Source organism: Anopheles cruzii, chromosome X (assembly GCF_943734635.1).
Source record: "Anopheles cruzii chromosome X, idAnoCruzAS_RS32_06, whole genome shotgun sequence".
NCBI classification, from domain to species: domain Eukaryota; kingdom Metazoa; phylum Arthropoda; class Insecta; order Diptera; family Culicidae; genus Anopheles; species Anopheles cruzii.
The window spans coordinates 11,523,188-11,550,748 of record NC_069143.1 but is presented as its reverse complement, the minus strand read 5'-3'; the positions used below and the strand labels follow the sequence as shown (position 1 = coordinate 11,550,748).

At 47.0% G+C, this 27,561-nt stretch overlaps 7 protein-coding genes across 11 annotated transcripts; 2 read left to right on the top strand and 5 right to left on the bottom strand.

Annotated features, from left to right (window-relative positions):
* Positions 1-77: 77 nt before the first annotated feature.
* On the bottom strand, positions 78-7,441 carry LOC128267319 (cytoplasmic dynein 1 intermediate chain-like). Of its 3 annotated transcripts, XM_053004131.1 has the most exons (10): positions 7,395-7,441; positions 6,981-7,171; positions 6,574-6,902; positions 6,150-6,182; positions 5,620-5,640; positions 3,752-3,799; positions 2,213-2,362; positions 1,945-2,101; positions 1,466-1,838; positions 78-1,268 (listed from the first exon to the last, which is right to left on the bottom strand). In XM_053004131.1, the coding sequence occupies exons 2-10, from the start codon at positions 7,124-7,126 to the stop codon at positions 447-449; spliced, it is 2,079 nt and encodes a 692-aa protein (XP_052860091.1). In that variant the 5' UTR covers positions 7,127-7,171; positions 7,395-7,441; the 3' UTR covers positions 78-446. The 3 variants fall into 3 exon arrangements, with proteins under 3 accessions (XP_052860091.1, XP_052860098.1, XP_052860106.1); XM_053004138.1 differs by lacking the exon at positions 6,150-6,182; XM_053004146.1 differs by lacking the exons at positions 3,752-3,799; positions 6,150-6,182 and having other exon boundaries at positions 2,213-2,386.
* An 881-nt stretch (positions 7,442-8,322) lies between these two features.
* Positions 8,323-9,501, top strand: LOC128268636 (NIF3-like protein 1). The gene is made up of 2 exons (XM_053005786.1): positions 8,323-8,623; positions 8,714-9,501. The coding sequence occupies exons 1-2, from the start codon at positions 8,430-8,432 to the stop codon at positions 9,417-9,419; spliced, it is 900 nt and encodes a 299-aa protein (XP_052861746.1). The 5' UTR covers positions 8,323-8,429; the 3' UTR covers positions 9,420-9,501.
* Positions 9,502-9,906: 405 nt separating this feature from the next.
* LOC128268878 (actin-related protein 2) lies at positions 9,907-14,004 on the top strand. 2 transcript variants are annotated; one of them, XM_053006170.1, is made up of 6 exons: positions 9,907-10,117; positions 10,230-10,340; positions 10,506-10,520; positions 11,672-12,247; positions 12,320-12,653; positions 12,736-14,004. In XM_053006170.1, exons 1-6 carry the CDS (start codon positions 10,067-10,069, stop codon positions 12,852-12,854), a joined length of 1,206 nt encoding a protein of 401 aa, XP_052862130.1. In that variant the 5' UTR covers positions 9,907-10,066; the 3' UTR covers positions 12,855-14,004. The 2 variants fall into 2 exon arrangements, with proteins under 2 accessions (XP_052862130.1, XP_052862138.1); XM_053006178.1 differs by lacking the exon at positions 10,506-10,520.
* Positions 13,130-16,275, bottom strand: LOC128268893 (protein obstructor-E). Its single transcript, XM_053006191.1, has 2 exons — positions 15,847-16,275; positions 13,130-14,362 (listed from the first exon to the last, which is right to left on the bottom strand). Exons 1-2 carry the CDS (start codon positions 15,899-15,901, stop codon positions 13,731-13,733), a joined length of 687 nt encoding a protein of 228 aa, XP_052862151.1. The 5' UTR covers positions 15,902-16,275; the 3' UTR covers positions 13,130-13,730.
* Positions 16,276-17,228: 953 nt separating this feature from the next.
* Positions 17,229-18,530, bottom strand: LOC128273683 (protein obstructor-E-like). Of its 2 annotated transcripts, none has more exons than XM_053011711.1 (5): positions 18,373-18,530; positions 18,072-18,302; positions 17,780-17,986; positions 17,491-17,707; positions 17,229-17,413 (listed from the first exon to the last, which is right to left on the bottom strand). In XM_053011711.1, the coding sequence occupies exons 1-5, from the start codon at positions 18,425-18,427 to the stop codon at positions 17,353-17,355; spliced, it is 771 nt and encodes a 256-aa protein (XP_052867671.1). In that variant the 5' UTR covers positions 18,428-18,530; the 3' UTR covers positions 17,229-17,352. The 2 variants fall into 2 exon arrangements, with proteins under 2 accessions (XP_052867671.1, XP_052867678.1); XM_053011718.1 differs by having other exon boundaries at positions 17,269-17,413; positions 17,491-17,711.
* A 1,035-nt stretch (positions 18,531-19,565) lies between these two features.
* On the bottom strand, positions 19,566-21,223 carry LOC128272505 (protein obstructor-E-like). Its single transcript, XM_053010332.1, has 4 exons — positions 20,785-21,223; positions 20,490-20,699; positions 20,205-20,418; positions 19,566-20,110 (listed from the first exon to the last, which is right to left on the bottom strand). Exons 1-4 carry the CDS (start codon positions 21,053-21,055, stop codon positions 20,068-20,070), a joined length of 738 nt encoding a protein of 245 aa, XP_052866292.1. The 5' UTR covers positions 21,056-21,223; the 3' UTR covers positions 19,566-20,067.
* A 2,117-nt stretch (positions 21,224-23,340) lies between these two features.
* LOC128273174 (protein obstructor-E-like) lies at positions 23,341-26,434 on the bottom strand. Its single transcript, XM_053011101.1, has 5 exons — positions 26,102-26,434; positions 24,200-24,397; positions 23,901-24,107; positions 23,594-23,807; positions 23,341-23,517 (listed from the first exon to the last, which is right to left on the bottom strand). Exons 1-5 carry the CDS (start codon positions 26,154-26,156, stop codon positions 23,478-23,480), a joined length of 714 nt encoding a protein of 237 aa, XP_052867061.1. The 5' UTR covers positions 26,157-26,434; the 3' UTR covers positions 23,341-23,477.
* Positions 26,435-27,561: the final 1,127 nt, after the last annotated feature.

Sequence of the window (27,561 nt, the reverse complement as noted above, 5' to 3'; positions counted from 1 at the left end):
TGCTGCATGTCAGCTGCAAAGAAAGCGTCAGCTTCTATTATAGTAGTACATTTTTTTTATTAATATTAGTTCTCAATAACACGACAAGTAGAGCGCATAAATTATGCTCAAGTAGTTGCTAGTAGCCGTTTGATTTTTTCACATTGGCAAATCACATATTCCTTTGCTGGGAAGAAGCACGATAAATAAATATGTTTTAAGCTGCACAGCATATTGCTAGTGTTTTTGTCACGAAGGTGCTCAAAAATATTTTTGATAAATCCTGTCTGACATTAATAGATAAGGGATGTTAATAAGCGTTTAGGTTATTATTTCTACCATCCCATAGATCGTTGATCGTTGAGTATCGTTGATGCAAAAATCCACCGCTCTCGGGCTGCCAAGGGAATTCATGACTGAGCGCTTCCCCGAGCACTGCTGACTGTTCAATAGTGCCGCACTGCGTTTCATATGAGTGGCGCGCTAGCGGCTAGCGACGTAAGAGACGTGTTTTGCGGCACCGGTGACTTTTTGTCCATCTCATCAAAATCATCCGTCTGGTTGATTTTCAGATCATACAGTACCGCGTTCAGCTTATTCCATTCATCCATGCGCGGATTCGCCAGATTGTCGGCCACATCGTACACGTAAATGCGACCATTTTCATCACCAACCGTCACGTGCAACCCAGACGGCGTCCACGATACCCTGTTCAGGGCCGGTTGGCCGTCAACAATCACCGACGCCGTCGGTACTTCTGTATCCTGGTTAAGGTTCCACAGATCGAGCCTCCCACTTCCATCCACGCCGGCGAACAAAGCAGGGTGGGTTGGTGACCAAGCCACATCCATCACGTAGTCCGCGTTGTCTTCGAAGGAGTACAATGGTCGGTTTTCCTTCATGCTCCACAGTTTGATCGTCCAGTCAATAGAGGAAGTTAGGAAGAGATGACCGAAATCGGGAGATGACTGGTTGTGGTGTGTCGAGATGCCAGTCACCGGACCGAGATGCTTTTCATAAGTTTCCCCAATGCCGGATCGATTACCATGGCGAATTGCTGAATAGACGTAGCCATCTTCGCTGCCCAGTACGAAGTTATTTACCTCGTTGTGTGGGAACGCCATACAAGTCACCGAAATTGCCTTGGACTGACGATGTTGCAATTCGAGCACGTCCTGTGGCTGAGAAAGCATGTCTAGACTCCACGAACAAAGCTTGCCGTCGGAGCTTATGGAGATGACGTTATGGGCGTTCTGCGTACCAACCATCGATAGACAATAAACCGGTTGCTGAGGAATGGAAAAATATAAAATTTTCAGTTTAAAACTTTGACCAACGATTATTTTGCAAGTGAAAAGCTTTTCATTTGTTACTGCTTATTACTGATATAATAAGTGCAATAGAAGCTTAACTTGAATTCCCAAACACAATACTAACATCAATCACATTGATCGCAAAATGAGCCACCGAGCACATTATAACCTACCGTATGAGCGTTGGCGCTAAGCGGCGTTCTTTGGATAGGCGTACGTTTCTGCACCCGGTTGTCCCACAGCACTATCTGTCCAGAGTAGGTGCCTCCAAGAATTAGATTAGGATGAAACTTCGCAAAGCAAGTCGATATCACGGCGCTCTGACAGTGGAACACTTCCTCGGGTGATTGTTTCTTGAACTTAGTGTTCCACACAGTCACCACGCCGTCTGGTTCGTTCGGACACTCCTCATTGCTGTGATATGAAGCGACCAGTAGCTCTGGATAGTGCGTTGACCAGTCGAATGAGGTGACGCACCGATTTTTTGACCAGCGATCACAGAAGAACGTACGGTTAAGAGACAGACGCGCTTGGGACTTTTCGTCGCTAGAAAGACAGTAAGCAAAAGAGGCAACGTTTTGTTTCCGATTTAAAAAAGTTAAAAGTTAATATTTTCTTTTGAAAAACGTAGCTTGAAGCGAACCAAACTTACTTAATATCGTCCGCATCACTTCCTCCGATATAGTCCGTATAGATGTCAGTCGTCTCGGACAGAGCTCGTTCCATAACTTTTCCTGCGCGCAGGATAAATCGTTGGAAATCCTCCGACAAGATAATCATTTGTTTTTGTTCGGTAGAAAGTTCTTTCACTATATGGACATGAAACAAACATATAGATATTATAAAAAGCGTTTTAAGCTTTTGCGCACGAGAATCGTCTGTGAAGCATTAGTGACTACATGGTGAAATTAATTCCTTACCTTCCTTTAGGTCTTCCTTCTTTTGCTCTTGGGGTGTTATGGCTGGGGCCACCTCCTTCACCGTTGGTAAACCGTGCGGCAGAATGCCAGGGGGCAGCTTCGAATGAAACCCATGGTCGATGTGAGTCAAGGAGTTTTCCTCATCATCACCTTGACCATCGCCAAAAGTAAGCACTGTATGAGTAAAACTATTTCTGGTCTAGTATGATCTTTGTTACGATAAGCTTAAAAAATCCCAAAAGCAACGGAATTTCGTTATCACAATTACACGCATTCTAGATTCGCTTCTGTACACATCTACTCTTGACTTTCACTCTTAGTCCTTCTTCTTTAATTTTTATCTATCACTCTTTTACTATTATATCTGCGGTTTCTGCTCTATGCAGCATTTTACAAACGTTCAAGCCAATAATTAGAATACTTAAATTGATAGTAATAGGATAATGTGTTGATTGTGTACATTGTACATACAAATAAAATATCAATGATGAGTTCTCAAGCAGCGTTCAGTAAACGATTACATTAAATAGTGATTGCAAGGAGCGCAGAGAGTATGGCGAGAGAGGAGAAATCATTAAAACATGGAAAGGTACAAAAGAAAATAGATCAACGTAGTAGTATAAGGACGAGGAAAACAGGAGGTGGTTATAGTTTTGTTAAAATACATTTTATCGCTTTCAGCAAACAATTTTTGTGGTCATATTGATTTTCTGTTTGTATTTCTCCACCCATTTTTGCTCATCAAAAGATTCGCAGTATTAGTTAACGAAAGCAAGCGCGTATATAAGTATTCGTAACATTTTTAACCATAGTGTTCCTGTTGTAAATCTGTTAATTACATGTAATATTTTCAATTTGTATAGCAAGACAGCTAAATAGTATTTATAGGGAAAAAGGCCTCATATACGAGTATGAAAGCACAGTGGAGCATGGTTTAATGCAGGGGAGGTTTCCCGATACAAAGTACTTAGGCTATGTTATTTGCACATTGTCAGCGATCATAACTTAATGTTGGTTTTTGTGTAATAAATATTTGTCAGGTATTTGCATCGTGTTGTAGCAACCACTACCGATATTGTATAAGTTATAGACGATAGATGAAAGTATAAATGTGCGCAACATAGAGCGTTGCGGTGAAACATAGAGAAAGAAAAAGCAAATGTTCAGACGAAAATAGGGAAGTCTTAGGTTTACGAAAGAAAGTTTATTTTTGCAACTGTAAACACAACACTCTAATTCAAATGCATGTCGTTAAACACAACCAAAACAATCAGTACGACTTATGCGACTTGTACGACGACGAGTACGACTTGTGCGACTAAAGAGAAACTGTTTTCCCGACACACTCTACACGAATAAAGCGAGTAATGCTTAATAAACATTTATGCGTGTAGTATTGCATGAATAGAGTACCAAACAGGATAAATCAGGAAAAATCTATTAACAATATGATTTTCTGTGTGGCGTATAAAAATCTAGTTAAAATTACGTAAAAAGCTATCTTGCAGTAAAACAATATTTGTTATAGCAAAAACCTACCTGTAAACTCATCCTCCCATTCTAAACCGGGGTTAAGATTGTATTCATCTTGAAACGGAAAAAAAATCTATCTTTATCTTTTTATATCTTTCAGGGAACCATTCAGCTTACAAAATTTATTTGTACCATATTTTGCCCTTCAAAAAGAAGGATAACCCGAAGCTTTTATATATGTATATATATTTATATATATATATTTTATATATATATAAATTTATATTTTCAATTAAATTAAAAGAATTAAAAGAAAAAAAACCGTCGACAATGAAATCATTAAAAATTAAAATTAATTCTTTTGTAATTTTTTTTAAATTATCACATTTTTCATTAAGCTCACTACTTGTTACTACTTTTTTACGTTTGGAACGTTTAAGTACAAGAACTTTTTTCCGAGAATATGAATCTTGAAAATAAGGTCATAATTTTCGGAAGGTAATTTCTGACACTATACAATGTTTGCTGTCGTGAGCTTAAAAATGGCATTCGTTAATAGATTTATTATTGCATAGGGATTATACGTATGAAGTTTGTGTAGCTAAGAGATATAGTCACCAGGTTTTACTAAAAATCTTCCACCATCTAACCTAAACTTGGGAAGCACTCTATAGGTTGTCACATCATATGATCTATTTACTTAACCAACAGTGTCGTCCTTACTCCTCGTTCACACCCATTTACCATTTTCTCTAATACAGACGACGAATTACTTTTGTCGTTGAGAAATTTAACAGGACATTTCAGAAACGCGCACACACATTGTCAATCGTCGAAAGCTTAGGCATTTTGAAAAAAGAACCAAGCTATGTGGCAATGCAATGTAATGAAAGCATCTACACACGAAACTGTCGGAATGTGATCCAACTTAGTGTTTATTAAACGATTTTTTGTTACTGCAAACGAGGAGTGTCAGTTCAATAACATTGATGTGTGACAAACACCATGGATACTTAAAATTTATCAAATTATGAATGTATCGCACTTGACAGTAGGTTTTTTATAAAATAAATCGTTTGCGAATACTATTATAACAAACTAAATGTAAATGTTTTTTATAAAACAAAAAAAAATAAGAAACTCACTAAATGGGTGGAGAAACTATAAGTATGTTTGTATTTCTACTTAAATACGTTCTCCTAAAACTCATCACTTTATGACGTGAAAAAGAGACTAACAAAAAGCGTCGCGAGAATGTAAATTAAGAAAAATATAGAAGAAAATAATAAATTAGATAAACCATTGGCATGTATTCGCATGTAGTACAAAAGAGTGAGAGGAAACAAAGAGGGAGAGAGTTTGAAAAAGAAGACAAAAATCAAACTTCGTACGAATGAAATACAATTATTGATACGGAAACATAAAAGAAAATTATCAACTATAATTTCATCATAGTAGGACGCATCAAACAAACAGCAATTCCGTTTCCAAATTTTGTTGCTTTGTTTAATCAGATATCAAATCACTTATCAAATAGAAAGATTCTTGAGTGGAAAAAACACGACATTCTTAAGCTGATTGAATGCAAACATATCGCTTGCGTAACTATGCGTCTTTGTCGAAAAGAAATTTTCCTTTCTACGCAAAACATAGGATAGAACCGAATAATGACAATCTTTTCATTATGAGACTCAAACAAACGCAAAGGTCGTGCTCAATTTGCTGAGATCTCAAATGTGCCCTAACGTAAGCACAAATCAAATATAAAAAAAATATTTGCTATAAGAACCTAATGAAATTTAGATTCGAAAACTCCGTTTGTATTTGTTACGCCAGCATACAATTTGAAGCATTGCTAAATTATTAGCTAAATATTGTGGAAGAATCTAATGATGTACACAATTTACAATTCTTAATTCAAACGGGTTACTCACCGTAGTAGTCTGTTGCATGAGCTGAAATAGCACGGAATAGGAAAGGATGATCAGCAAAGAGATATCCAACGAATAAAGGCATGAAAACACAGAAATAGGTCATATTAACGTACTTCGGCAGTAGCTGCAATAATCTTTTGGTTTTAATGAAATGTTTAAAACAGTAATCTATGAAAGTTAAAACAAATTACACAAGCTATAACAACCAGCACTATAAAGTGTTTTCGTAAGCTTGAGCAATAACGTAAACGCATTTGAAAAACCATGTACATTTTCTTCTGCCGATTTTTAGTGAATCTTCGGAAAATTTTAATTGTCAAAAGAAGTGAATGGAATGTATAGGTATTTGGTATTTTGGAAGCCTTTGACTAGCAAACACCTGGTAAACGGCACACATTGTTGTTGTTACTGTTTTTACTATAATACTTTTTGTTTTATTTGTGGGAGATTTTTGTTATGGGCCAACTTTTTACGAATAAAGGTACTAGTAACTTTACGATTGCCTACTGGGCATAGAAATAATGCTTTACCTTTGCGAGGTCTCCACCAATCCTCCATATATCCTGATAAAGGCGAGGAATGGCAAGAAAACACTATTATTGTTATATTATTTCAATAGATGTTCTTTAAAAAATAGAAGAAATTAGAAATAGGAGCATCTAAAATACTTTCAACACAGATACTTGTTTTTTCTTTCAAATAATGAAAAGAATACTTCAAGTATTTGTACGTAGAGCAATAGTTACTAAACAATAGAGAACTGAAGATTTCGATATATTCGCATCTGATGAGAGACTGTAATAACGGGTTTGCATGAAAACAAAAGAAAAAGGTTTGTACTCGTTGGTAGCACCATGAGACTTTTACCACGAAAAGATTTACTTTCAGTGCACTCCATGCACCATTAACTGAAATTAGCTTTGATTAATCTGCCGTAAAAGCAATATAACTTACCGTCGCGCTCATGGCCGCCCGAGCTGTTGGTTTGCGTTTGTTTGGAGTAAACAACTGTCTCTTTTGGTGGAATGTTAGTAGCTTGTACCGACACCAGACACAGGCTAACCGGCTTCTTTCTGTAACTGAAAGACAATGCAAATCGATGAAAAGCTCTAACAGCTATCCTTAAATATCCTTGCCTATAACCATTGACACTGGGTTGCAGGCTCGTGTCGGGAGTGTGTGTTGTAGAATGGTCAGAAGTGGCAGAATTCACTGAAGATAAAGATGAAAGGACTTCCGATACCGGTGCAACACCAAGTGATGAAAGCATTTCATCCAAATCTCTGTAAACGAGTGAGGTATACGTTCAAATGCAAAATTTCAGATATCTGCTGTTTGGCTCTTAATCGAGACAAACGTACTTTCTTGCGTTGGTTTCTGTAAAACCCAATTTTCCAGACGTTTCCTCGAGGTCTTTTTGCTCTTTCTCCCTTCGTCTTCGATCTTTTTCCTCTCGAAGAGCCTGAAGTTTGGCCTTTTTCCGTTCTAGCTCCGCTTTTCGATCCATCTTTGAAAGTTTCGCAAACTGCTCTAGTTTCTCCAGCTTTCAAAACTGTTAAGCCAAAAAAGAGTACTGGTTAGCCACAAGAATCATGCCTGACATAGGTGATCACGATCTCAACTAGAATCTATAGCTATAAGAAAATTATAAACAGTGTTACTATGCCGGATGACGTCATTGAGCACCAGGGCTACCTCTATCAAAGAAACACGCTAAGCAACTGTGAAATTAAACAAGGCGAAAGCGAAAATGTTAGCATGTTTGTAAAACTCACGTTTTTATTACCACAAATGGAAGATAAAGATATTTCACGGTTTAGTACGGGGCAAGGCGTTAATTGTCTATATTTTGGATATCTTTATCAAACGAATTCTTCAATTACTCTGTGAAATATAAGATCGTCGTTTTCCGCCAATCAATAAAACCAATGGACACGGGAGAGGTCATAAAATTACTTGAAGTTACAACTTGAGGGTTACCTTTAAACAAACAAACAGAGACTATAAAAGCCCAGGCGGTAGATGTATGAAAATATCGACAAGAGAAAGCCACGGTACTAAATTGTAGATGCGATTTTAAGCGAATCAATGACACGTTATGGTTTTGGTTTCGATGGTTTGTTAGTTGCCAAAGACTTAAGTTATGTCCCGTTCGTTGGGACAAGAGAGCTTGGTTAACTGCAGTATTGGAATCTTTTTACGAAGGTTTTGTGAAAATAACTCGCCTCTCTACGCACAATACACCCACGCAACAAAGCAACCAACTGATTTCTACTGCTTGAAAATAGATGAATCAATACTGTGACGATCCATATCCTCACATTTTCAAAGCAATCAAACTACACTTGCATTTGACAGCATCATCTGTCTGTGTACAGTTTTATTTACTTTTACTGGGATCTCTTTATAACACCATGTCGGTTGCTTAAACGGTCTTGTTTAAATATTGTTAATGGTTGTTCCAATGTAAAAAGTTTTCAACCATCGTTAAAATTTAGATAGGATGTTCCATTTGAAAGGTAACAATGTAACAAATGTAAATTAAAACCGTCCAAATGTATCAAAAACGCTGCCCCTTGATTGTTATAACCATCGAGCTATTATAGCATGTACGTTGCTATAAACGGATGACAATCGGAAACTGACACACTATAAATTAATACTGTATAGCACGCGAGATAGCAAAAGATCGTGCGCAGGAAACCACAGCAAAAAACACGAATATCGGAACGTGCTGCTCATATTTTGGCTCTTTCTACATAGGGGGCTTTTACGGGCCAGCACTATTTGCTTATTTTAATTTTGCTTTAATGCTTTGCAGAAGTGCAGCAGTAAAATATTTAAGTGGCGGTTTCACAACAAGTAAGTTGCAATATCTTGCATCGCGTACGATGGCGAAAGTTACGCTGGATGGTGTGATTGCAAAGCTCAATGAATTTGCACCTGAAAGTCTTTGCGAAAAGTGGGATAATGTTGGATTGTTGGTGGAACCATATACAAGAAGGTAATATTAGTGAACTAATAATGTACAATGTACGTGTTAAGTTTTAACAGTAATCCTACATTTTTTGTACTGTTCTTTTTTCTACGGCAGATACATTTCTAGTATTCTTCTCACCAATGATCTGACGGAGTTGGTTATGGCCGAGGCAGTTAGTTTGAAAATGGATTTAATAATTTCTTATCATCCACCCATATTTACTCCCCTGAAACGAATCACACAAAAGTCGTGGAAAGAGAGAATCCTTACATTGTGCCTACAAGAGGGAATAGCCATCTACTCGCCGCATACTTGCTGGGACAATGTGACAAATGGAGTAAATGATTGGCTCGCCGCTGCCTTGCCACTGGCGAGTTCTCAGCCTATTCAAGAAAACCTATCAAATCCTTCTTACGGCTCGGGACGAATATGTGTGGTGCAAGGGCAATTGACTTTATATACTGCCATTGAACGAATTAAAAACTATACCAAGCTAGACACCATACAGGTTGCACGTGCCCAAACTATGCACTCTCAGAGCGATTCGCAAATAATAAGAACGTTTGCGGTATGTGCCGGATCAGGGGCCAGTGTGCTCAAAGGGGTAAAAGCAGACTTATACATAACTGGCGAAATGTCCCACCACGAGGTGCTTGATTTTACTCATCAAAACATCCATGTCGTGCTGCTAGGTCATAGCAATTCGGAGCGAGGCTACTTGCCGATTTTTCAAAAAATATTAACTAGTCTACTGAAGGATTATGAGGACGTAAATGTTCAGGTTTCCAAATTCGATGTGGATGTTCTTGTGAGCAAGTAAATTGTTTCTTAAGCTTCTGGTACTATCTATAAATATCGGCGAAATAGAATGAGTGAAGGAAACCACGGCTTTTTCTACAATAAAAACTTATGCAAGTATTTAATTTTATGTCTTCGTTTATCCGAAAACTTATATTGTGAGCGCATTGTGTCAGTATTGAAATGCAATGAAATTGAATTTAGGCTTAAAATGTATAAACTTTATTTCTCTGTTGATTATTGTTGTACAAGTTAAATGCATGAAAAAAGGAGTGTAGGAGGATTCGCGCAAGCTCGGCGATTCCTACCACCACAACATCATGCGTCCCACTCCCTCCTCCAGCATGTCTAAAAACTTTTGACAAACAGTGTCAGTACGGTTTGGCAATACTAGAGTGACAAGCACCACTCGGGATCCACTGTGGCATTAGAGCTGGGAGCGCCTCGAACGTCTAAATTAAATGATTGGAAGCAGTTTTTGTCAATTAGTCACGCGTAGACCAGCGCCTCATAAAATAAAGATATTCTGTTAAGGAAGTAGTGTACGTTCCGATCTCCGTTGTGTATTTTTCCAGTCTTTAAAAGCATTTACTTGCATCGAACATTTCGTTGCAATCCTTGTTAGCCAAAAATAGCATTTAATAAGCTTCAGGGTAAAAGGGAGAGTTTATGATGGACAGCAAAGGCAGACATGTAATCGTTTGTGACAACGGTACCGGGGTGAGTAATTCCCTGTCCGGAAAACAGTTGCAGTCTACAGAAACAGATAACGAATAACTCGAAGCAAAGATAAAACACCGATGCCCGATTCGCCTTTTACTTCTCTTTACAGTTCGTCAAGTGTGGCTATGCCGGTAGCAATTTTCCAGCGCACATATTTCCATCGATGGTGGGAAGGCCCATCATTCGGGCTGTCAACAAAATAGGCGAGATCGAAGTGAAGGTGAATATGGAAAACATGCAATCCATTATTAGGGTTTCTTGACTGAAAAGTTGTAAATCATGCGGTGATAGTTCAACTAACGAAAATATTACGGTGTCTGGAAGAAAGTTTATGTGGGAATTTCCGAAAGGATTTATTAATTTTATTCATTCTGGTTTTTTGCAGGATTTACACGTTGATGTAAGTCATGTAATGTATATTAGTTAATCATACTGAGCCGCGAAAGCGGGTTTGTGTGATGCGGTTGTCTTTGTTTTGGTTGTTTTGTTATTTGTTGCGTTTTATATCGATTGTTTCGCCCCTAATCAACGACAGATACTTGCAACGATTTGCTTTTTGTTCCACTGATCGCACCTTGTAGTTTCATTGATTGTTTGCTAACTTGAAAAGGCATACATTCCCTACGCCAGGGTGTTCTGGAGATCAGTTCCGTGGACAGCGTTAAAAATAAAGGTACTGGTGGTAATTGAGTTAGCTTATCACTAACATTCTGTATTTCAGTTTCCACTTCGTTTTCACAAATGCACCACCACCATTTCCGATTAAATTCATTTTTGTTATAATAATGGTCCAAATAACCACTTTGTCTCCTGCGCTGGACAGCAGGATGCACATCTTCACTTTCTTCATTATCATGGATCTTTCTTTCTCTCTCTCTCTTTCTCTGCCTTTCTTGTCTCATTTCATCATATTATGCAAAACATTGTTTCAATATCGCATAAATCGTGTCGTATCTTAAAAACCATATTTACGTAAACATAAGGAATTTGAAGCTACTAGCACATTGTCAGTAAGTATAATGCTCTCGAAGCATAATGAAAACAAACATTTGTTTGCCTAGTAGTTCTTCATATGCACTACTGGCTACAATTGTAGAGAAAAGTAGACAACGTAGTACTTTTTACCTAGTTCAAACATAGTTTTCGTTAAAATAATAATTTGGTTTCATTTTAAAAACCATACTTATCTTCAATGCAACTGTCTACTGGCCTTTATCAGCGCATTCACGCCGTTTTCATCACACCGCAAACGTTTTTTATATGTTACGCTTATGTGTATTTCTCTATCTCGTTTTGAGTGTTGTGCGAAGTGGAATTCGTTAACAATCTTAACAGATAGTTGAGAAGCTTAATCTTGAGTGTTGTTGCTGTGTTGTTCCATGTATATTTTGTTTTTGTTTCAAGTGCGCCTGTATGTAGTTTTTTTTTATTACAACAAATTTTTTATATGTTTGTGTTGTCCGCTGATTGTAGTAACATTACTAACAAGTCAGCCGCTTCATCATACGATGTATCTACTTACACAGTTGTCTTCTTTTCACTGCCATATAGGATCTCATGGTGGGCGATGAAGCGTCCCAACTCCGATCGCTGCTGGAAGTGTCTTATCCAATGGAAAACGGTGTGGTGCGCAATTGGGAGGATATGTGCCACGTGTGGGACTACACGTTCGGAGCGAAAAAGATGAACATCGAGCCGCCAAATACGAAAATATTGCTAACGGAACCGCCGATGAATCCAACCAAAAACCGAGAGAAAATGATCGAGGTGATGTTCGAGAAATACGGATTCGATTCGGCATACATCGCTATCCAGGCGGTGCTTACTCTTTACGCGCAGGGCCTGATCAGTGGTGTGGTGATTGATTCCGGTGACGGTGTTACACACATCTGTCCGGTGTATGAAGAATTTGCGTTGCCTCATTTGACGCGGCGACTCGACATTGCTGGGCGTGATATTACGCGGTACTTGATTAAGCTGTTGTTACTACGAGGCTATGCTTTTAATCATTCAGCAGACTTTGAAACAGTGCGGATGATGAAAGAGAAGCTGTGTTACATAGGATACGACATCGAAATGGAACAGCGGCTCGCCCTTGAAACGACGGTGTTGGTAGAGTCGTACACGGTAGGTGTGCTCTTAAGAAGCTGCGACGGTTTGATGGGCTCTGACTTTTCGGTTCCTTTGTTTTCCCCTTAGTTGCCTGACGGACGAATGATAAAGGTTGGCGGAGAAAGGTTCGAAGCGCCGGAAGCCCTCTTTCAGCCACACCTGATCAATGTCGAAGGGCAAGGCATTGCTGAATTGGTTTTCTCAACGATCCAGGCTGCCGACATCGATATGCGATCAGAGCTCTATAAACACATTGTCTTATCGGGAGGTTCCACCATGTATCCCGGACTACCAAGCAGGCTTGAACGCGAAATCAAGCAGCTATATCTCGAGCGGGTTCTTAGGAACGACATCGACAAATTATCAAAGTTCAAGATTCGCATCGAAGATCCGCCCAGGCGAAAAGATATGGTTTTCATTGGTATGCTAGCATCAAAAGGCGTGGTTGCTTTCGTTTTATCCTCTTATTGATTGTGCATAATTTTTACCTTCACCAATGGCAGGTGGTGCTGTGCTGGCTGAAGTAACCAAGGACCGGGATGCCTTCTGGATGTCAAATGCCGAGTACCAAGAGCAAGGTCTAAATGTGCTCAAAAAGCTGAGTGCTCGGACCAGCAATTGAAGTGATGCAGATTAAGCTCGAAAGAGTTTAAACGAGAGAAAGCGAACCGAGAAAAAGAAAAGTTGCAACTAGAGAATAACGCGGAGCGAGGTAGAACTAAAAGTAATACTAATCGCGCATATAACAATTGTTCTATCCAAAATTTTGGGCATCCTTAGTGACATTAAGTAGACCTTTTTTAATCTGTTTCATGATTATCCCATCTGTTTCAATGATGCGCCTCCTTATGCTGTGGAAATTAGGTATTATCCTGGGTGGGCTTATAAGATGTTTCAAGTACTGTTTATTTTTTGTTTTTCCGATTATGCTTTTCTTTCTTATGCTTTTTATGATTACGGTCGTCAATGCGTAAAACGGTCGGAGGCTTTTGTTCTGCATTATTTTACTTTATGTTACTAAGTTCGAGGCACAGTTCGTTTAATAAGAGTTTGTATTTTTTGTATTTTTTTGTATCGATCAAAACGTTTTATGACTGAAATGTCACTTTTACTAAGTATTGTTCCAACAGCTTTGTGGAATTTAACCATGTGTTTAATGTAGAGTTATACAAAACTCAAGACAAATAGCAACATAATAGAAGGTCAAAGAAAACGATGCAAATGAATTATGTACGATCATGTATTTAGTTAGAACTTCCAAATAGCGAAACAAATGCAAAATGTTACAATGAAAATTAATTTAGATTAAACAACTTAGTGTATACGTAACATTTTGGAAGAAAAGTACATTGTGTGTCGTGATGATGCCACGAAAAATTGAAATCAGTAAGTACATAGATTGGAATTTATCGACCAACAACAAATGGGTAGGTAAAGGACGAAGAGTATCATTGCAGGGTTAACATGCTGATTTGTAAAGTGCAAGGAACATTGTTCGTTAGTGGCGGCAAGCATACGGTACGTCTTCCGGATCTTCGCAGGTCATTGATTTTTCGTCCAACACCTTCCCTTCGCCGCAGGTTATCAGGCGCGGGTGGCCGTCAACGCACGTAATCAACCGGTGGCAATCGTTCGGTACCGGGTATCGCGGGAACGGCCAGAAGCGAGCGGCTGCTGTTCCAGGCTGTGCGGATTGCGGGCATGTGAAGCCCACTACTGCCTCCGGATTGCATACTTCAAGCAGCAGGTCGGGCCAGTTGCATCCGTGGATGCGATGGTCATACACTAGGCCTGGCTCGCACCCCTCCTGGTGCACTTCGCCGAAAGCACACTTGTGGTAGCTGGTGGAGCATTCGCTCGAGTCGGGATAGATACCGAACAGGTACTCGCAGCCAGGTGTGGACAGCGGTGTCTGGTCACTGGCGAACTTACGGCTACCGCACTCGACTGCCCAGTTGTAGTTGCAATGGTTGTGAACGGCACCCTTACCATCGAACAGCAACCCGTTCTCGCACGTTTCGAGCGTCAGCGTGCCGTTAGTGCAGAGGAAAAACTGGTCACAATGATCCGGATGAAGATAGGCCTGCTCCCCGAGCGGTTCCGGACAACTTGGAGCAGCTGCTTTCGACCCTGCATGGGGATGAAACAAGGATGCAATGAAGACGACGAAAATATAAGCATTGTATCACGAGCTCCACTGTGGTTCACTGGGTTTCATGCTTATGGGTGGTACCCATAAGAACGAAACATTGGTACACATTCGCAGTGCGGTGTGGTAATATTGTAGAAAGTCACCTACTCCTAGAGAAAGTTACACAACTTGCCCAATTCCTCGTAGCAACTGGTCGAAGGTAAACTGCTGTCGGTAGCGGTAGCGTCTGGTGCGCTATTCCCACGAAACTGCTATCCCGTCTTATCGCGAAACAGGAGCCATAAGAATATGACAATAAGTGAAAGTGAAAGGCTGCCGACCTGCACTTACACCCCAGACCCCAGCCTAGTGTGCCACAGAGTGCCTCCATCTAGACTCGAAACACCGGCTTCTGAAGTGACGGCTGTTTCGTGCTGAGCTGTATTGTTTCTCAGCCAAGCCCCGTTCTCTGCTATTATACCGTTCAAGGCGAAAGCTTCAAAAGGGCGTAGATATGCAACATTGATTTATCGTAGAACGTACAACCAAAAAACAGCCATTACGCAGGCGGTTTCCAAGTCGAGGTGGAAGATTACGGAATCTTTAATTAAAGAGCTTGTAAGCGCCCTTTTTTCAAGCTTACCAATCATCGTTCACGTGCTTAACGTTTATGCCCAGTTCTGTGCGCATGTTCTTGTGGATCAGGGGAACAAAACCACTCCGTAGCGATCGTTCACTAATCATTAAATGACAAACCACTGTGACCTTGAGGTGGTTATTCGAAAGGGTACCCACTCAAAGGCCAGCACCTAAAGGTCTCTGCGTTGCAGGTTTTGGCTGACTACTTCGGCCCCATCTAACTAAACCCTTCCAACACCCTTGCAGCGGGTGGGCAAGCTGCCTTTCGATGCATACACTTAGATACGCACGCTTTTCTTTGTGCGGCGGCCACCGTCTGGGACCAACCGTCTCATTCAACGCGCAGTTGCATAGACATTGTGTAATCATAGATCGGTGTAGAGGCAGCTTTCTGTTGCGTCCCAGGCGTTGGCACTGACCGATTGGTAGGTAATGGAAGTGCGAATCCGATCTCTGGCTGGTAGGCTGATCAGTGCCGCAAGATGCAAAACAACACGACAATAAAAGCATACTCCAAATGAAACGGAGCTTAGAGAGTCAGACAGAGAGTGATCAAGAAAGCAGCTCGAGCATCGAAAACGAGAGTGGGAATGGCACCGGGCAAGGCCGAGCGAGACGGATGGTGGTGCGAGTGAGCGCGCGCTGGACGCTTCAGGTCGACTTAGGGAGGACTTAGAGGATAACAACGTGCTTCGTAGATTTCCCTTCATAGCACCAAGAACCTAGCACCGTACAGTGGGACCGTTGCAAAAGCCGTACCGTAGTTTTGTACACTAAATAGGATTCGGACTTGGGCCTGTGAAACCAGTGAAAGTGACTGCGGGATGAGTTGCGAGAGACTTACCGTGCGCCAGCAGCGCCAGACAGACGATCGTTCCGAATACGCCCAAATGCTTCATGTTGGCTGCCCAAAAGAGAATCGCTCAGGCGGCTGTGACTTTACCCCTTTCCACCGATTGATTGTTGAACGAACTGAGCGCGTTGACGAACACACACACACCCACACACACACACACGAATACTAGTAGTCTTCGACTACTTTCGAACGGCTTGCCCGGTTGATCACCGCCAATCAGCTGTGGGACGGATTTGGGCGGAATGGGCCGCGGAGACCGCTACCGAGTCCGGGTTTCGTGAAAGTGTGGCACGGAAACCGAGGTTCCGAGGTGGAGGTTCACCTAAGCGCCGCTGTCGAAAACACTGCAGGAGGCGAGACTCGGCCCGAAAGCGTGGTACCAGCGTGGCTCGACTCCGGTCAACGAATGGCGGACGATGGTCGCACTCGGCACGAGCAGAGCGTTGAGTGTGTGGCGTTGCGCGAATCGCGCGAACCTTTCGTAGCTCGTAAACGAAACAATCGCCGCATTGGATCACCGACCGGCGACGGCGGCGGCGAAACACCTTCACCCTGGGTGGTGGTGGTCCCCCCGGCCCCGGGTGTTCGGCATCCTTTTGCGCTGAACCAGATCCGACCGAACCGAGCCTCCCCACCGACCCCGAGTTGAGCTATTACCGACGACGACGACGACGGTGAGGAGGCGGCGGCCAGGCAGATTTCGCTACGGAAGGTGGTGGGAGCAGCACCAAATGACCTGTGCCATGGGTCTGGCCGGTCCGCGATGCAAAGGGGGGGCTGGCACCCAGAGTGGGGGGCGCTCGCCCCCGCCGCGACCCCGTTCAATGTAGACACTGCGCCCCCGAACGGGTTCGCTAATTGGTAGCTTTTTAGTGGAACTTTGCCTGCCTGCAACCTCCGAAAGGAGTGGTGATGGAAAAAGGGTGGGGGGGGGGGCGGGTTAGGTGTATGTGTTGCACGGTTCGATGTTGCACTCCCGTGGCAACGCATGGCTCGCCAATCTATCGTTCTACAATATTGGACATACTCTAGCCCATTGTTTGTGTCGGGTTTTCAGCCTTTGTTTTTTGTTCTGTTCGTTCACTCCCTCCCACTGCCAGCTGGCGATAGAGGAGCAGCAGATCCCAAAGATCCCAATCGCTATAGCACCCGTCTCCCCCCCACTGCAACACAGAGCGGGGGCAAGCAGTGCGTTGCTGGGGCTTCTTGTCTTTTTCCAAAATCTCTGCCATAACCCCCCCAATACGATCAGGTGGAGGAAGAGGCTGAGGCGGACCTCTTGGTCGGTCGGTCGGTCGGTCGGTTCCATTTCTTTGCTAAACGGGCCCCAAAGTCGAGAAAGATCAAACTACACGCGCGTGTGTGGTGGTGGATTTGTACTAGTGACATTTTACTTGACATTTCACGTTAGCCGCTGGCCAGCGTCTGGCCTGGCTCATTTGTGGTCCGCATGGTTGCTTGTACGCCAGAAAGAAGCTCCCAGCCATTTGGTGGTTAGACTGCATCTCCTGCTGCTGCTGCTGCTGCTGCGGGATCGCTGCTATACCAGTCCTCGCTGTGGAAAGTCACAAGTATGTGGAGGCTCTCATATATGTGGAGGCCGGTGGCCGGCTGTCCGGGCAGTATGCTCACCATCCGGGCACGTTTTCCGGCTCGTCACAACGCTGCAGGTCCTCGTTGTACACCGTGCCCTCTTCGCACGTGCCCTTGCGTGGCTCGATCCCGTTCAGACAGATGTAGAACTGCTGGCAGTCGTCCGGATGCGGGTAGTTCGGGTGCGTCACTGTTTGCCCGTTCTTGTCCGCCTTCGGCCCATCCTTCGGACACTGGAAGCCGTCGCTCAGTTTTTCTGACTCAGAGAAATAGGGAGAGGTTAGTAGCGGGCTTAGACGGTCGCAACCTCCGTTCTCGGAAGGCTCACTGTTGGCGTTACTGCCGCATCCTTGCCGGTTGGCCATGTCCGGCCAAACGCAGGTTCCGGTCGGCTGGTAGAAGTGTAGCCCGGCCACACACGTCATCTCCAGTTCGCGCCCATGGATGCAGTTGTAGAAGATGTTGCAGATTGACGGATCCGGATGCGGGAAGAATCCGTTCTGCCGCGGACACACTCCCACGGGCTTCGGAGGTTCTGGGTGGGGTGGGTGGTAGGAACACACAGGTAGGTAACACACGGGGACGGACCACGGATCCGGGCGGGGGGGCGCAGGACTTACGCAACTCTTTCCGCTCGTGGCAGGGCACGTTGAACACCTGGTCGCACTTGTTGACCAGCTTGCTGTCCGGGTTGAAGACGAGCCCGTCCGGGCAGAGGCGCTCGGTGACGCGCCCCTCGTCACACTCGTAGTACCGGTCGCACTGGTACGGATCCGGAAACTGGCCGTCCGGCTTCGGGCAGGTGAACTCAAAGTAATCGTCAGACTCGTCGTCGGCACCGGCGGGCACCGCTGTCGAAGAAAACGGCACAGGTGTGAACGGGCGGAAGCGGTCGTGAAGGAGATGGCGGGGGCACATTACCAGCGACGAAGGCTAGAACGCAAGGCAACAACAGCGCCAACCGTAGGCGACCCATTGCTTTTAGCACCTTTTGGGATGCTGGGAACCTGAAAGCCCTTCTTGCTAGCTGCCTCACGCCTCTGTTCCTGGTGTCTCCCGATGATCCGAACGTGAGCAGCGCAAACCGTCAACTAGGCTGCGGCGGTGATGAGACTCACACCTTTAACCACTTCGGTTGCCGCGCCCAGATGCCCAGATGCCGTCCGTCCGTCCGTCCGTCCGTGTCTGGTGTCCAGCGCTGTGTCCAGCCTGTCTTCCACCGCTACGCAACTCTCCATTCTCCTCTCAGCTCCGTATCCGGACCTCCGCGAAGTGAATGGTGGTAGTATTGCGGGGACTACTATATGCATTTCATCGTCCAGCCATCGTCCGCCGTGTCAGAGCCCGCTGCGGGGCCCTCACATAACACGCACCTCGGGCTCACCGGGGGGTCACTGGAACAGAGAGAGCGCCGTCTTACTTAATCGGTCGCGCGGAGCCCCTAGACGGGGGGAGCCCACGACCACTTACCCACCACCGATCGGCGCTAATGGCACCGTCGATGTGGCCCCGTCAAATGTGGGAAAAGCTCCGACAGTCCGTTTGGGCGCACAATTATGCAAACACAGCCGGGCGGCGGCTTGAGTGATTTGGCGACCGCTACGTTGCGCCGGAATCGAACACTCGGCCGGCCATTATCGCCTGCTCGCCGCCGTTGCTCGCCTTTCTCGATCCGCGATTTCGCGTGTTCGCCCATTCGCCATTCATGCGCAGAGAGATTTATGCAATCTCAGTGTGTGCTCAGTGGCTTCAGTGTGATGTCATCCACAAGTAGGCTCCACTCCTCTTGTGTGTGTGTGTGGATCGCATGATGTCCGCCTCTGGTGAGTCATGAAAGGGTTACGACATCCGGCTCACGACACACGACATTACGAAAGCTCCCCACCTCCCCCATGAATCGGAGCGGAGATTCTGGTCCGGATCGCTCCCGCGTCTGGCACTCGGGGGGCCCGGGCGTATACGTCCTGTAAAAAGGCGCCTAACCGGTTCGCAGGCGAATCAACCCGCCGTCAGATCGTGACCCGTTACTTCGCCCCTTACGGGCGAGTTACTATATCTGCCTGTATTGCCCATGTATGGATTGAATAAGTGAAACTTCATGGCCATGGTTACGCGTTTTGTTTTTATTTGCGCCCCGTGTGCCCCGCCGTGACTGTGGTGCGCCTCTCCACGCACATTCCGACTTTAGTGGTCTTTTTTCTTGGTCTTTCGAAAATATATAATTTGGCCCCAAATACCTGGAACGGAACGGTGGCTGGACACGCCCGAAGAGTTTGATGCGGTACCAATCCGGTTTCCAAGTGTTGTCAGTGAGCTGACGGGTTTGATGGCGGGTCTGCAGGGCAGGCATATAGCCAAGCCGGGTTGATGGGTGGTGATGGTGGAAACAATAGAGCCATGGCATCCGGCCAGCCATAATAGTCGCCACTGGCGGCTTACGGAATCATAATTTACGGCCAGCCGACGACTCCTAGACGTGCCGCCGTGGATGGCCGATGAGTAATGGCCCAGCATGCACCGGTCACGTACTGCTACTACTGTTGTTGCTGTTTTCGTGGAGGGTCTCGCAAGATCGGGGATGCGGAGCTACGGGCAACGCCGGCCGCCGGCCGCCGGCTAGTGGTTGTTCGCGCTGTCCTCCTCCTTGTACCAGTCTTTGCTGTAGTTGGCCGGAAAAAAGGCCGGAGCGGGAGAGAAAGAGTGCCTGTTAGCAAGAGCGAAAGAGCGTCCGTCGGTCAGCGGCAACAACGTACCATTCTGGAACATTGTCCGGCTGATCGCACCGCTGCAGGTCCTCGTTGTAGACGAGCTTTGCGTCACACTGGCCGAGGCGAGGCTCGACACCGCTCAGGCAGTAGTAGAACCGGCTGCAGTCGGTCGGGTGCGGGTAGTTGGGGTGCGTGATGACCTGACCGTTCTTGTCGTAGCGCGTTTCCTTCGGACACTGGAACCCGTCGTTCAGTTTCTCTGCGAAACGAAATAAGAAAAATTAGAAGAGCCGTTGACGAACCAGGTGGAGATGTGGGCTGAACACTTACTGTTGGCGTTGCTACCGCAACCCTCCCGCCCGGCCACGTCCGGCCAGACGCAGGTGCCCGATTTCTCGTCGAAGTGCAACCCAGCGGTGCAGCTCATCTCCAGCTCTTCACCGTTGATGCAGCTGTAGAACACGTTGCAGATCGCCGGGTCCGGATGGGCGAAGAACCCGTTCTTGCGCGGACAGGTCTCACTCGTACTCTGGGCCGGCTCTGGGTCGGTGGAAAAGGAAACGAAAGGGAAAGGGTCGCCATTACGCCCAGATACACACTGTGGCCGCGCACCTGCAACACTTACGCAACTCGAAACGCTCGCCACAGTCCACGTTGAATGGTTGGTCGCACTTGTTGATCAGCTTGGTCGTCGGATCGAACACTAGCCCGTCCGGGCAGAGCTTCTCCGTGGCCTCGCCTTCATCGCACACGTAGTACTTGTCGCACTGGACCGCATCCTCGAACTGTCCCCGGCTCTTCGGACACTGGAACTGTGCGTCTGTCAGTGGCAGCAGCGCGACCAGCAACCATGGCAGGCTGCTCACTAGTGGCCGGAGCAGCTCACAACTGACCATCTCGCCCGGTACGGTACTATCCGATCCCCTTTCTCTAGTCCAGCGGGTCTGCTACTGTGCTCTTGTTGGCCCGGCTCCGGTGGCTGCGTACTGGCTGCGGTCCAGGTATGTCCAAACGTGGCCGGAGTTACCAATAAAATACGCGACAGCTTTGATGAGACTCTCACTTTTGTGTGTTGCCCGGCGTCGTGTGTCGTGTCGTAAAAGGCCACGCGGCAGCGACGATGTCCCCACTTTGCGCGCGCCCGCCCGCCTGCTACGAAGGCATATGGGGTGTGTGTGGTCGTCGACCGACATGGGGGTGTGTGTTGAGTGCCCGGTGACGGAAGACATGGAGGCGGAAAAGTTGGCGTCGGGCTACCATCTTGATTGAGCTTGCTCGTTCTCCCGCACGCTATTCCACTCTATCCCCCCCGGGCGTTTCTTGCAGGTGGACCGCGGCGACCTGCTTGGTAGGCACCAGGGGTGGAGAAGGCATTTTGCGGAAGGGGGGGGGGGGGGGCAAGCCGAAGGTGTTCCGCCTGTTAGCAGAACGCCGGAATGCGCGGTGACTTTCTCTTTCTGTTGGTTGTTGTCTCCAACAAGGAACCGAATCGCTCCACAGGCCGTTGCTGTACCGATTGCCGTTCGATCGCCACCTCTCCCTACCCCACCTCGGCCACCTTTTTTCTCTCTTTCGTTCATTATCCTTCTTCTCGTTCGGTGAGGTCGGTTCGGTTATCCCGCCATTCGGCTCGGATCGGAGCCGCCGCTTTCTGGAGGGCCCCCTCCTATTCCACCCAACGAAATGTCTCGTTCAGCCAGGCCAACAATGCAGGTGGACCATGGCCACGATGGCGACGAACTGGTCCCTATATAGCGGAGTGTGTAAGGTAAAACAGAAAGCTCGTGACGTAGCGAGGCAATATTCGCTACGACGAAGTTCACGTTGCGTCACTCACAAATCTTTGAATATACCGGACACTATACTACCCGACCCCGCCTGCTGACCGTGGTGGTGGAACATTTTGAGCTCCACTGGTTCGAGGAAGTTATTGGCCCACTTCTGTTTCCAACGTTACCCTGTGTGGCCTCCTATCATCTGCGGCCTTGGATGGGCGTTCGTTCGAAAAGTTCACATCTGATGTACCGCAGAGCACTTGCCGGACGTCGTGTCAGATCTGAGTAACCGAACGACACGTCACAATGAACTGAACTGAACAGCCCAGCAAGCCTCTAGTTGGCGTAGTAATGGCGTGTTTCCGCCTTTCTTTCCGCGTTTCTGAATTAGAAGGCCAAATCACGCCGCTCCGCGCCGCGGGAGATCACCGCGAGGCCAGCCGGCCCCCGATTACTTCCTTCTTTCAGATCATAACGCGCGGTTCAGAGCGTAAGTGATCGCCACTAGCGCCACTGGGTGCTTTTTTTGTGCCCCAGAAAATTGTCCTCCGGATTGCTGAGGCTGCTCCAGGAGTGAGACTTCCAGTTAGTCATTGCGTAGCTCATGAGATGAGATGAGATTTCCAAACCTGCGCTTGCTCTTCTTGGCTGCCACCCTGATTGGTAGCCCTGGTTGATCTTCCTGATCTTTTGGCATACTACTTCACCCCCCAGCCGGTAATTACATGGAAGATAGACCACCTTTCTTAGCAGCATACGCGCCTGGAACTGGTTATAAAATACCGGCCGTGGCACAGATTATCACAGAGGCGACGTGTGTTCCAGTTTCGAAACCTCTGGCTCTTTTCGACATACGCACATCGATCGTACAAAATCGAGCAAAGCAGAACCTTTTGGCACGAGCAACCCCCACCCACCGAGCGACGAGCAGTCGCGACGCGCAAGGACACCGCCTAATGGGCGGGTTACGCCCCCCGATGCCCGACCGATAACCACCTTCATGCGGACCCGTTCTCCTTTGGAAAGCGAATGGAAAGGCGTACGGTGTCAGGCGTGCGACCGTAGCGTACCTTTCCCTTCCCCGATTCTGATCTAGGGTCGGTTTGAGCCCGCTCGAGTTTCATGGCCGGCATGGCGTGTCGCGTGGTGGTGTTGCATGTCTGCTGCTGCTGGCGTGGCACCAGCGGCACCCAGCATCACAATGGGCACCGCTACACGGTTGGGCCAATAATTTGTGGCCCGACCCGACTTACCTCGCCTCGAAGATGGGCTCGAATATGCCTTGTGGCAGCAGCAGCAGCAGCAGTGGCGGAACTTACCTATGCTATTGTGAGCCACAAGCTCCTAAGATCAAGACAAACGGCGCTTTGTTTGAGTACTTTATTCGCGAAGTTCGCTTCGGCTGATACACAGCAGATATTAAAATATATGCGTGCAATTTCACGCATACAGCGAAATGAGTCTTTATAGTGTGGCCCTAAGCCAAAGCCTGCGGCTGGGGCGCACGTCGACCAAACACGTCGGCGGGGCAGCGGCAGGCGCTTCAGTTCTTCTTTTCCTCGCTCTCCTTGTACCAGTCTTCGCTGTTGGGAAGATACGAAAAGGGGTGGGGAGTTCAGTAGCCGGTAGAGACGAGTAGAGGTTGCAGCAGCATAGTACCATCCGGGAACGTTCTCCGGGGCGTCACACCGTTCCGTTTCTTCGTTGTACACCTCGCCGACCTGGCATCCAAGGTCGCGCGGCTCGACACCGTTCAGGCAGACGTAGAACCGCTGGCAGTCGGTCGGATGGGCGAACTTCGGGTGCGCCACGGCCTGCCCGGCCTCGTCCGTCTTCTGGTCCTTCGGGCAGGTGAAGCCATCCTTTAGCTTCTCTGTAACACACACACACACGCACACGCAGACGCAAGAGTTATGTAAGAGTAGTCGAGAGTAATTGGAGAGGAGCTTTTTTAGCAGAGACTCACTGTTAGCTCCCGGGTTGCACCCCTGACGGCCGGCATCGTTCGGCCACACGCAGGTACCGGTGTACTCGTCAAAGTGCAGCCCCGCGGTGCAGGTGATCTCGGTCGCGTCGCCCTCGATGCAGTTGTAGAACACATTGCAGACGGCCTGGTCCGGATGGGCGAAGAACCCGTTTCGCCGCGGGCACAGATTATTCCCGCGCGGTGGTTCTAGAACAAGATGCGCACGGGGGCGGGGTCGGGTCAAAAGGTGGGTTCGGAATCACGCCGAGAGGGGGGTTTTTCCCTAAGGTAAAACTTACGCAGCTCCAGACGGTCGCCACAGTCGGCGTTGAACGGTTGGTCGCACTTGTTGATCTTCCGAATGGTCGGATCGAAGACAAGCCCGTCCGGGCAGAGCTTCTCCGTGGCCCGGCCATCCACGCACTCGTAATACTTGTCGCACTGTAACGAGTCCTCGTACTGGCCGTCCTTCACCGGACACTTGAAGCTCTGTGCGTCTGCGCACACCGGGCCGCGGACAAGAGAGAAAGCGTGTAATTAGCATCTACAAAAAATGGCACACGCCGGTGTGGAGTGTGTGGATTTTCGTCTTCTTCTTCGTCGAGCGCCCGATACAGAGTGGGAGCAATGCACTCTGGGCACATCCGCCCGGTAAATGGCCCCCACCCCCCAAAAATGGCACTCAACCAATTATGGCAGCAGCTATTATGGACGCGGAGTGTATGCGGAAGCAGCACGCGAAAGTAGCACGTGGAGCTACTGTGTCCAATCGCAGCAACCTGCGCGGTGTTTCACCACAGAGGTCGGGTAGGATGCCCCCCAGCTATTGTTCGGCACCGAGAGCAATTGCATAGCGCAGCACGAGAGTAGCCACGTAGAACCCACGTTCTTCTCCAGTAGGCAGGCAGTGCCGAATGCAAATCCAAAGAAAAGAAGAATCAAGAATTGTAGGCCTGGTGAAGACTGCTACCGTCAGTAACGCCCACAGCCACCTTCGGGTGTCGGCCATTTCGGATGTCGATTACTTTGTCGAAAGTCACACCGAAATGCCGGTTACTACCTTGCCTTGGTGCCTTGCATCGTCGTAGTTCAAGTCTACCCAGGTATCTGGACCGTTCCGTTCCCAAACACTATATAGACCGTGACGCGCTATAGCGCTGTAGATGGAAGCCACAGCAACGTAGCCCCAACAGTTCCCGATTTCCAGTTTTTGATCCAGCTGGGTGGGTGAGGTAAGCCAGAAAAAGCAAAGTCCACTCCAGCAACCCAACGCCCAAACAGGTTTGCCTTGAACGGCCGAACGTTATTGGGGCCGTGCCTGTCCTTTCACGATCGGGTGGCTGTTTTGGGTATGCCTGTTGACAATATATCACACAAGCGACGAAAACAAACATCCAAACTATTTTTCTGTTGGGGAAGATCAAACGTTCACCAGCCGTCTTGCATCCTGCAGCAGACACGGTGTTCGATAACAAACGCGCCGCGCCGGACACGCGATTGACAACCGGTCAGGCCCAAAACCGGTTCCCCGGTCGACGGTGCCCGCTATCTTTCGCTCTTCTTCTCTTCTTCGACACCAACCTGGGAACCAAGCATCCTGTAGAACGTTTTCGGTCGAGCACCCAGGTTTTTCCCAAGGTAAACTGCAATTTGGAGCATGGAAAGTGAAAAGGAACTGCAGAGACCGCGCAGCACTGTTATGCAACTCGCCTCGCCTCGCCTCGCCTCGCCTCAGACGGTTATCGGTGTTCGCTTACGGAACCCGCTTACATAGCCGGTTCGCCCGTTCGCAGGGTGGGTGTCGGTGATGTTGATGTAACGCGGTGGGTCTGTCTCCCTTATTTAATCATTCTCATCCGGTGTTACGTCCGATCGCACTTCGATCGCCCAACAGCTGAAGCTCTCTAGTGATGCGTGGTGCACATAAATGAAGGAGACACCGAAAGTCCCAAAAAGACGAGACAAGACATTCTCCAGATCCACGTTCGTGGGAACCATCAAAACCAAAGGTGCCCTGCCTGTTGTCCTGTAGACTCAAGCAGCCACATCGGCTGGATTGGATCTGGACATGCAGACCGCATTGGATTTGGATTTGGGGGGGGAGCAAAGCTTAGAAGAGGTGACGTAGCCATGAATATACGGACCCATTGACATTCACGTGGCAGTTTTGTGGCGGGTGGATCAGACCCGGCTCTACTTACAGATGCTGGCGGTGACGGCCGTTAGTATGACAACGGTGCAGCGCATCCTGTTCATGGTGAGATCAACGATTGAGTGACGATCGGATTGATGGACGCCGCCGGTGGCGATGTGGAGACCCAGCTAATCAGTGTTGGTAATCCCAAACACACACACACCCACATACACACACACACACGAGCACTCTCTCTCAAATGCGTATAGGACACCTACACACACCACTAGTTTGGGGGGCTAGTTTCAGAGGTCAATCAATCAACCTCAATACGGACGGACGGTTGCAAAAGCTCTGACGGCTGCTGCTGCTGCTGCTGCTGACTTGCTAGGCACTTCCGAGCACTTCAGTAGATTTGGATGAACTACCGAGCGGCGGGTGATAATACCGTTTATTATTTATCCTTTCCCCGTTCGTGGCCCGTGGCGTGTGGTTCGTGGGGCCGCCGCCGCCGCAGCACCTCAATGAGAGCTAGTTCCGACGCCGATCATGCGGCAGGCAGGCAGGCAGGGTGGTGGAACAAGTTTCTGCCCTCTTCTCGCTGCCTATTTTCCCCAATTTCCCCCCTCTGAGCCTATCTCGCTTTTGTTTTGTCTCTTTACTTCTCTCTTTGAGTCTCTCGCTTCTTGTCTCTTTCACACCATCACCACACACGCATGCACAACACACACACACACACATACACACACACACACACACCCATACGCAGTTATTTTCTTGACAGCGTGCGCGGACTGTATTCGGAGAACCTCTTCCACTTCCAATTTCGAAGCGCAAAAGTGCGCACAGCACAGCGCAGACGGAACGTGCTTTAAGCTGTCGGTTTCGTGGCGACTAATGAGTGAGCGAGTGATAGCTTACTTTCCTAACAACAGTAGTTGTATGTGGAGCTTTTGGGCAGTCGTGAGTTTAATCCTAGAATTAAACAATAGGACGCGGAGATAGGGGACGACGAGACCTTTGTGAGATTAGCGCCATCCCCCCTTTAACCCAATTATAAATGCGTTGCGAATCCAACAAAATAATATAGGGTAAAACTCGCGCAAACCTTCTCCGAGAGCGGGCCGATAAATTATCACATCGCGAAATGTATTTCACAAACAAAAACTTACACAACCAAAACAGGTACACAACAAAGCTTGGAACAAAAAAAAAACCGGAACGGGTTATTTCTCATAACCGAGAGAGAGAGAGAGAGTAACCTATACATTGTGGTGAAAGGTTGTTGCGCATTCTTGTGTTGCACTAGTTGCCACAGGGTCCCGGATCCCGCGGACTACCCGCCGTAGCGGGATGGGAGGGAACTGACACCTCGTGGCAAGGACGTGTGATGACTAGCAAAGAGAGTTTCATGGAGAATTATACTGCTCCATGGTGCACCCAAGCGAAGAAAGGAAACGGCATCAATAAAATTAGCTGGGCAGAGAGAGTATTCTTTAGAAAACTTGAGACCTTCTACCTGGAAAG

Excerpts from the sequence above, each read along its gene's own strand:
- LOC128272505 (XM_053010332.1), bottom strand. The coding sequence starts at position 21,055 with ATGGTCAGTTGTGAGCTGCTCCGGCCACTAGTGAGCAGCCTGCCATGG. Across the intron at positions 20,700-20,784 it reads TGGCGAGCGTTTCGAGTTGC|AGCCGGCCCAGAGTACGAGT; the intron begins GTAAGTGTTGCA and ends CCACCGACCCAG. Across the intron at positions 20,111-20,204 it reads CCGGACAATGTTCCAGAATG|CAAAGACTGGTACAAGGAGG; the intron begins GTACGTTGTTGC and ends GGCCAACTACAG.
- LOC128268893 (XM_053006191.1), bottom strand. The coding sequence starts at position 15,901 with ATGAAGCATTTGGGCGTATTCGGAACGATCGTCTGTCTGGCGCTGCTG. Across the intron at positions 14,363-15,846 it reads TCTGGCGCTGCTGGCGCACG|GGTCGAAAGCAGCTGCTCCA; the intron begins GTAAGTCTCTCG and ends ATCCCCATGCAG.
- LOC128268636 (XM_053005786.1), top strand. The coding sequence starts at position 8,430 with ATGCTTTGCAGAAGTGCAGCAGTAAAATATTTAAGTGGCGGTTTCACA. Across the intron at positions 8,624-8,713 it reads GTGGAACCATATACAAGAAG|ATACATTTCTAGTATTCTTC; the intron begins GTAATATTAGTG and ends TTTCTACGGCAG.
- LOC128267319 (XM_053004131.1), bottom strand. The coding sequence starts at position 7,126 with ATGGATCGAAAAGCGGAGCTAGAACGGAAAAAGGCCAAACTTCAGGCT. Across the intron at positions 3,800-5,619 it reads TCATGCAACAGACTACTACG|ATGAATACAATCTTAACCCC; the intron begins GTGAGTAACCCG and ends TTCCGTTTCAAG. Across the intron at positions 1,839-1,944 it reads AGTGATGCGGACGATATTAA|CGACGAAAAGTCCCAAGCGC; the intron begins GTAAGTTTGGTT and ends CTGTCTTTCTAG.
- LOC128268878 (XM_053006170.1), top strand. The coding sequence starts at position 10,067 with ATGATGGACAGCAAAGGCAGACATGTAATCGTTTGTGACAACGGTACC. Across the intron at positions 10,118-10,229 it reads TTTGTGACAACGGTACCGGG|TTCGTCAAGTGTGGCTATGC; the intron begins GTGAGTAATTCC and ends TTCTCTTTACAG. Across the intron at positions 12,654-12,735 it reads AAAAGATATGGTTTTCATTG|GTGGTGCTGTGCTGGCTGAA; the intron begins GTATGCTAGCAT and ends CACCAATGGCAG.
- LOC128273174 (XM_053011101.1), bottom strand. The coding sequence starts at position 26,156 with ATGAACAGGATGCGCTGCACCGTTGTCATACTAACGGCCGTCACCGCC. Across the intron at positions 23,808-23,900 it reads GTGCAACCCGGGAGCTAACA|AGAAGCTAAAGGATGGCTTC; the intron begins GTGAGTCTCTGC and ends TGTGTGTTACAG. Across the intron at positions 23,518-23,593 it reads CCGGAGAACGTTCCCGGATG|CGAAGACTGGTACAAGGAGA; the intron begins GTACTATGCTGC and ends TCTTCCCAACAG.
- LOC128273683 (XM_053011711.1), bottom strand. The coding sequence starts at position 18,427 with ATGGGTCGCCTACGGTTGGCGCTGTTGTTGCCTTGCGTTCTAGCCTTC. Across the intron at positions 18,303-18,372 it reads CGTTCTAGCCTTCGTCGCTG|CGGTGCCCGCCGGTGCCGAC; the intron begins GTAATGTGCCCC and ends TTTCTTCGACAG. Across the intron at positions 17,708-17,779 it reads ATGCGGCAGTAACGCCAACA|AAAAACTGAGCGACGGCTTC; the intron begins GTGAGCCTTCCG and ends TCTCTGAGTCAG.